Here is an 8378-nt window from a genome sequence, read left to right on the forward strand (position 1 = left end):
TACAAGTCAGAACCCTGACTCAGCCTTCTTCACCCATGCGTCCTCATATCTAAATCCCGTTATCAGTGTGATCTGATGTTTCAAATCTGCTCCTCTGTATTTCTACCAATTTCACAGTCCAACCTAATGATCCCTTATCTATACTGCTGAAATAGCCTAATCAATTTTTATTTCCCTCCAATCCCTATAGCAAGTTATATTGTCAAAAAGTAAATCTAATTACATCACACCTGCTCCCCACCCCATCCTTTAAAATATTTGACAGAGGGAATATTCTTTAATAGCCTCCTAAAGCCCTGCCTACACAGGCTGTTTCCTGTTTGTGGTTTTCACCATGCTTCCTTACTCTACACTACCCAGCTGCTGTTCAGTTGCCAGATTTTTCCTGTTCTCTGGTTCCTTGGGCCTTTCTACCATTCTCTTCCTTGCCCTTACTATCCATCAGCTGTTCCTGTTCATATTTGTAATCTAACACTATCTGGGAAGCCTTTCCTAGAGCTGTCTTGCTAGTTATGTATCCTCATTATCTCCTATCAATAGTACTTCTCTTTTCTATCACACATTACTTGCAGTTTTGACAATGCCTATAAACTACATCAGGGGCAGGGTCCATGCCTATTCTTGCTCACCATTGTGTCCCCAGGGTATAACACAGTGCCTGGTATGTATCTGGCTCTCTATAAAGTTAATTGGATGTATAAAAGGAAGGGAAGGGGCTTCCTAGGTGGCACAGTGGTCAGAGAATCCGCCTGCCAATGCAGGGGACATGGGTTCGATCTCTGCTCCAGGAATCTCCCACATGCCGTGGAGCAGCTAAGCCCGTGAGCCACAACTACTGAGCCCAGGTGCTACAACTACTGAAGGCCACGCACCTAGGGCCTGTGCTCCGCAACAAGAGAAGCCACAGCAGTGAGGAGCCCACGCACCACAACAAAAGAGTAGCTCCTGCTTGCCGCAACTAGAGAAAGCCCACGTGCAGCAACAAAGACCCAACACAGCCAATAAATAAATAAGTTTAAAAAAAAAAGGAATGCAGGAGGCAGGAGAGATACTGGGCCAAGATGTATTTTAGGATGGAATTTAGGAGATCTGGCTAAGTAAGAACTGAAAGGCTGGCAGGATTATTATAATCAGGGCAGGTGAAGAGAATGTGAGTTACACTAAATTGCCATGTATTTCCTACCATTTCAAGAGTCCGTTACAACCTTACAAGATGACAGTAAGAGGGGGGAAGTGTAAATGAAACTTTTGAGTAAAATTAAATAAAAAGCATCATCTTAGTGAAGGTTAAGTTTTCTTCAAAAAGCTTGATGTGCTTTTACAAGAAGGGTGGTGAGTTCCTTTTAGAAGAGATGGGTTGAATTTGCCTAGAATTTGCTTTAAAATACTCTAGAAAACAAGAATGGACACTATTGAACACCAACATGCGCCAGGTACATATACATTTTAAAACCTCACAATTCTAGCTACCCTTTTGTAGAAATGAGTTTAGACTTGTCTTCCATCTTTACTATTTAATGTCTTTCTCTGTATTCTTCTTCTTGGGTGGCGGAAATCTTGAGGGCTGCCTTAGAATTCTGTTCACCATTTTTCATGAGCACTCTAAAAAGTCACCATTGTTTTCTTCTGCATCTGCTTTTACTTTGTCAATCTGATCCCCATTCCTTTGCAGTAATGTTTCCCTTCTCTGGTAACTTTTAGGATGTATTCATACTATATTATTTTATCTTTCCATTTGCTTTGACACTCAAGTGAGTTATTTAAATCTTAGGGTTAATATCATTGTGTAAAAAATTTTGGCTATCATTTCTTCAAATATTGCCTCCCATTCATTCTGTTCTCTCCTTTGTTACACTGTTTTAGTTTGTTCTCCTTTTTTTTCATATTTCCATCACTCTGTTCCTTTGAGTTGTGGAATTACTCTTCCAACCCAATCATCTTGATTTTTTAGCTACGTCCAGTCTGTTATTTGGACCAGAGAACAATGATTTTGTTTCTCAGTTTGAACAATTATACTTTCTATTTCTGAGGTCTCTTTAGAGAGGCCTTTTGTCTTTCTCTTGGCAATATTAGTTATTTTGAAGACCTGTAAAGCTGTATTCTGTGAACCCATTAACTATTTCTTGAGATGGTTCTTGCATTTGTTGTTCGTACCTCTGTTTTACAGTTGGTATTCAGGTTTTTGGAGTCTTGTGTTCTCATCTTTAAAATGGATATTTACTGTTAAGACTGTTCTGCCACTGCTTTTTACGGGATCTTTTTCATGGAAGAGGTAGAAATGTGCAGTCTATACTATTTTCAGAGGCAGTTATGGATGGGCAGGACATGTTTCAAAGTGGGGCACCTGGGCATTGCCTTAACTATTCACCCTCCACTTCTCTCCCGAAGCAAGGACCCTGTCTGAGGTGTTGGCATGTGTAGTCATTCTGTTAGTTACTGCAGGTAATTGTTTCTTTCCTTCAGGTCCAGAGCTGTTTTGATGTTGATCACATTTTTGTGGCAGTATTTTTCTATGTGCTTTTGCAGTTTGCTCTTCAAATTCCATGAGGTATTAGGCTTTCAGAGATTCTCACAAATTCTGCTCTACTTAAAAGTTCCTTTTTTTGCATGCTAATGTGAATGTAAGTGTGCAGATCTGTGCCTCTGTCTATGTATAAAAATTGTGCCTGTCGTTATTAAGGTGCTTTGCCATCTTGAAATCTGAGTCCCGGTCACTGTTGGTAGGCCATACTTTTTTTTTTTCAGTGTTGGTGAGAATCTGGAACTTCGGCCTACATACTTTTTTCCCCATCCTTTCTATATCTCCAAGCATTTCAAAAAAGAAGCCAATTTGGTTATTAATCTAGTACTGGAAATACAGAGTTCAGATAAACAACAGTCATGATGAAACTAACATTTATTGCATACTTATGTCAGATATCCTTCTAATGACCATTACAGGAATTAACTCATTTAATCCTCACAACCCCACAATAGCTGCTATTATCCCTATTTTACAGACAAGGCAACTGAGGCACAGAGATATTAAGTGGCAAAGTTTTTTAAAAAATTCATTGCTTTAAAAAAGTGAAAATATGGCACTAGACACTATGAAGAGATTAATGAAATCTGGTTATTGCTCTCAAGAGATCCCAGTCCGTTGTGATTCTATAATCTTACTTAGTCCTGAATTGTTTCCAGATTTAAGGGTGAGCAGGAACTAATTAAAGGACTCAGATCATGTTTGGCTAAGATTTACATATCTGAACAAATCTTCTGTGTAAAATTTTGTAATTTAGAATACTGTGAAAACAGATCACCTTTCCTCTTCATCCTCTTCAAATAATGGAGTAACTATAGGAAACTGGGCACTTCCTGCATTTGTTCTTAATGAATCTTATTCTGGTTATTTTCAGCTTATGAGTATTTCATCTTTGTATGTAAGTATTTCATTATGTCATTTTGAACTGGTATATTAATATTCTGGAATGTTATAAAGTAAAAACAGGTTAACATGTTCATTATGTTTGTGTTAAGGAACTAAAACTTTACATTTTCCTGTTTTAGTACATAATACTTCTCCGAATCAATGGAGAAATGGATATTCTCCTATATGCAAGCCTCAAATAAGGTCAGAATCTTCTGCACAGCTGTTCCAGGGAAGAAAGAAAAGACACTTGAGTGAAACAGCAATAGGTAGGTTAAAATGAGGACATTAGCACTAGTACTAAAAAGTGAAATAAAAAATTCTGATCTCCAAAGAACCCCTGCCTCATGGGAGTTACAATCTGAACAGTCATAAATTACACAAAACATCCATGGTTCTTATGAACATTAAACAGCATATTCATGTAGTCAGTTCATAATTATTTGTGGACTGGGAATCCATCCACTTTATGACAATTAAGAATTTCCTTCCTATGTTTCCTAAGTAGAGTTATCTTCTAACTGTCCTCCTAGACAGGACTTAGTCTCCAACATTGTGTTCTGGACTCAAAATATGTCAGTACAAGGTTGCCTTTTAGATATTTATTACCATTTCTGGTACCTATTGTGGAGATGTTGATTCACTGAAGCTTCCTCAGAATTTTGATAAATTGGTTGAGATACATCTAAGGTAACTCAACCACCTAGTTGAATTCCCCCTGAGAAACTTATAGTTCCAAGATGAACAGAGATCTCTCTGAAAATAAAACTCTGCTAGTAATACAAAGTGGATTTGTTATGGGGATTTGGGACAAGATAGTATCAATAATTATTGCAAATAATGATAAAAAATAAAACTTAACTGGAAAGATGTCTTAAATAACAGATTATCTGTCTCTTGGTTCTTATTCATTGTTCCAGTGCATCTAACACTATATATACATTAGTCAAGTATGCCCTAGATGTAGTATGTCAATATACCCAATAAATTAGAAACTATTTACATCCAAGATGTACTGAACTGTAATTATACATGGTGGATTTAACATATTTATCAGTATTGTCTTTAGAAATTCCACCATAACAGACCAAGTCACTACCTAATATCACTACCTGATCAACTAGTGTGGCACAAAATTAAACTCCCACCCACATCCAGAGATTTCATTATGCTTTTTTGGTATCTTAAGATAACCAAGAGTCATCTAGCTTTTGAGGAACTTTCATACATCTTTGCTAAATATAGGAAAACCTGTATCTCTTAATATGAAGATGCGGTATGAAAAAATACACATTACCTAAGATGTAAACTATTTTACTTGAATTGACAGATCTAACTTTGAGCTTGATGGGAATACAGGAACAGAAAAAGTAAAATGCTACACTACAAAGAAATAGACAACTCTCTAGACAACAGCCATTTTCAATACATGGATAGTGATTTGAAGAAACAACTAGCCAGAAAGGACATTTTTAAATAACTGGAATGATATAAATAGCAACTGAGTATTAAATTTTACATTACACAGGAAAACATTTTTTCAAGATCTGTAATAAATAAAATAAACAAGGGCTGTACGAAAATAAACACATACTCACAGACAGACACAAAACAATTGGAAAAAAGGAACATGGAAGCAGCAGAAAATAACAAAGTTGGAACTTAACTTTGTTATCAATATCCTGAGAGAAAAGAGAAATTTCATTCCTGAAATAGGATGTTATTTTAAGAAAGAGTAAAAGAGAACAAGAACTTTTAGAAATTAGGACTTTAATAGGAGAAACATTTTCAGAAATCAAGTCAGAAAGAAGATCAAGTTAAGGAAATCTCCCAAAAAAGTAGAACAAAAAGTCAAAGATATGAAAAAATGAGAGAATAGAGAAGAAAATTAAGAGGTAAGTCTTAGAAGTTCAACCTCTGAGTAAGTTACAGAAAACATGAACAGAGTAAAGGGAGATGAGATTAAAGAAATAATATAAATTATGCTGGATAAAAACTGTTGAGACCCCAGAAAATGGAAATTGTGGCAGAAGTGTGGCTAAGATTTTTATAAAATTTCCTTAATTTTTTTTGGTTTTGATACATGAATTAAAAAAATCAATAAACAGATCAAGAGTCACATGTTACCAAACTAGAAAAGGAGAAATTCTAATACCTACCAGCTGCATTTAATGTATGACATTCTCAATGGTTCTTTCCATGGCAGGACAAAGAACTAGATTTGAAGAATTTGCTTTTCAACGTGCAGAACCAGAATCCCAAAGCAATTTTACTGCAGTTACTAATGTCAGTGTTATATCAAGAACCCAAAATTCATCATCCCAGGTAGGTTTTCATACAGTGAACTTTAAGGTTGCTTTATAGACTTTTAAAGCTGGCAGATCAGGGGTGGGGGGACTTGTGATTGATATTTTGTTAATCTATAACAGCCTTATTTACTAGCACATAATTAGCATACTTAGAATTATCTTACTAAGAAGCAATAAGTTTGATTAAACCTTTTTTTTTACTTGGGAGCTAATTGTTTATTAATCCTTGGTTATGGCTGTGTGTTAAAAACTTTATCATAACCATCCCTACTCCTTAACAGATGCTAAATAAAATCTTGCTAATAAGAATCCTGCACATGTTGTTCTTACTTTGTTTTGTGTTTTGTTATCTGGTAGGGAGTAGAGGTCAAAACGTAGGAGGATTTAGAAAAAACAGCATAAAGCTCAGGGACCAGGAACACATAAATGAAGATTGTAAAAATGATCTTTATTAAATGGCTCACCAAACATTTCATTTCACAGCCTTTCCTAATAAAAAACTCTGTTAAAAGACCATTTCACTGACAATTTAGGGCACTTTATGGTAACGGTTTCTGGTATGTTTTGTATTTTAAGGCATTCATATTTTTAGTGATCTTAAAAAATAGGCTTTAAATGTGTGCACACAAATGTATTGGTTCATACAAGATACATATGCTTTCTTGTTTGTCTTAACATTTTACAGTCAGATTTTATAACAATGTATCTGTAGAACTTAGAGGCACTGCCATATTATCTTTATATAACTCATAAAAGGAGTATCATCACAGGTAACCAAATACTATTATAAAACTACTGCAATCCTATCTTGCAGAATACTGCACGACGAAGATTGAGGAGTGAGAGCTCTTATGACATAGATAATATTGTGATTCCAATGTCATTAGTGGCCCCAGCTAAGCTAGAGAAACTCCAATATAAGGAAATACTTACTCCAAGGTATGTATACTTACATTAATTTTCCTTCTTTTTCTTGAATAAACTTAAATTTTCAGTAAAGTTAAAATTTTATTTAATGAGAGGAAGATGCTCTTTTCTGCATTCCTCCTGCTTATATGGTTACATGGAGGGAAAATGGTGAAAGAAAACTTTACATTACTCATGCTGGAAAAAAGTGCCATATAGTAGCACAACTTTTTCAAGTTTTATTAAGAAATGGAATTCCTAAGATTTATTTACTTTAGCACTCTTACAGAGTATTTTTTCATTCAATATTTAGTTTCCTATTGTATATATGGCACTAAAAGGTAGTTTAGGGGATGTAAATCATTACAGTAACAAATAATCCTTGCTCTTTAAAACGGAGATTTGCACAAGGTTGCAAAGAGTTCAGAGAAAGCAACTACCTTTGCATAGGGTATTCACCCTGTAAGACGGTAACACCTGTGACAACAAAAACGAGATTCTGATGTGCTGTCAAGTCAGCAATAAACACATCGAATATCAAGAGTGGGAAGATCTGGGAGGACATCATGAAATGGGGTTGGAGGGGGTAGTGTATTCACAGTGCCACAACACAGGCACAGGAACAAGCCAGAGACTGAGGCTTTGTGTAGGGTGATAAAGGAACAGGTGGCTCAAAAAGAAGTTGTCACCAGATTGTGGATATCCTTGAATGCCATACACAAATGTTTCCTGCTGGCAGTGAACTTAGTCAAATTTTTTAGCAATGATGAAAGCAGTTTAAGATTACGAATCTGGCACCAAGAAGCAGAGCTAGAAAAGGTTGGAAACATGAGCTGGTTGACATGCTACACTAATCCCTACCCATCTCTATTCTAGCTAATTTTATTCTTTTATTTATAATTGTTTTGAGGCATTGAAAGAATTCTTAATACTCTAGGAGGTATTATAAGAATTTCTACAGAGTCTCTGTTGATATATTCTGCATTAAGTAAAAAATAACATTTTGGTTACCATGTTCTCTAGCAACAGTGTTTTTCAGTTTACACTGGTAGGCTGGAGCTGGCTGGTTGACCTGATTGTTTAATATCTGAGATGCAGTTAAACTCACAAGAGGCCATGACGGGAGTCTTCACACAAAGAAACTGGCAAATGCTACAAATCAGAGCTTTTTCCCTTTTTATTTTCTGAGCCAGTTTATCAGCCTACCACTAACTTATTTCTAATTAGTACACTTTTAGGAATAAAATGCAACTATGCAGAAGAGACTGTTTACTGTAAGGCCAAAAGTAAAGCCTCATCTTCTCCTTGTCCTCATCTCACAATACAAATATTTTGTATCTTTTAAAAAATAAAGTACTAAGATATAACCATTTGAATTATGGAAATCCCAAAGAAAGAGAACACTACTGTATTAGCTGTGCTTACAGAATAAAATTGCTACATTTAGATAGATTAACAGAAGCTGTCTGAAATTGGTTTGTATCTTCAACAGCTGGAGGATGGTTGTTCTTCAGCCTTTGGATGAATTTAATTTAATTGAAGAAGAGGTAAGTTGCCTTTCACATTATGAGGTAAATGCACTTAATATATTATGAAGCCTGCTTAATTTTTTTTCCATGTGTTTAATCTGATATTTGAGGAACTAAAGGGAAACATAAGCCCTCTAACATACACTGATTTTTTTTAATTTTCAAAACTTATGTAAAGAAAGTTTCTATTTAAGGATATTAATTTGATTAAAGTGTTTTGTGCAAATC

General features: G+C 35.4%; 1 protein-coding gene across 15 annotated transcripts in view; it reads left to right on the plus strand.

Moving 5' to 3' along the window:
- The window catches only part of KANSL1L (KAT8 regulatory NSL complex subunit 1 like), a 146129-nt gene that overhangs the window by 132852 nt on the left and 4899 nt on the right, over positions 1-8378 (plus strand). For 14 of the 15 annotated variants that reach the window (XM_057746054.1, XM_057746059.1, XM_057746060.1 and 11 more), the window contains 4 exons: positions 3547-3675; positions 5613-5731; positions 6530-6654; positions 8114-8168. In XM_057746054.1, coding sequence (XP_057602037.1) covers positions 3547-3675; positions 5613-5731; positions 6530-6654; positions 8114-8168 — 428 coding nt within the window. Of the gene's footprint in view, positions 1-3546; positions 3676-5612; positions 5732-6529; positions 6655-8113; positions 8332-8378 lie in introns of those variants that run through there. The other variant, XM_057746061.1, reaches the window with a different exon arrangement.

Source organism: Hippopotamus amphibius, chromosome 8, assembly GCF_030028045.1.
Source record: "Hippopotamus amphibius kiboko isolate mHipAmp2 chromosome 8, mHipAmp2.hap2, whole genome shotgun sequence".
Lineage (NCBI taxonomy): Eukaryota > Metazoa > Chordata > Mammalia > Artiodactyla > Hippopotamidae > Hippopotamus > Hippopotamus amphibius.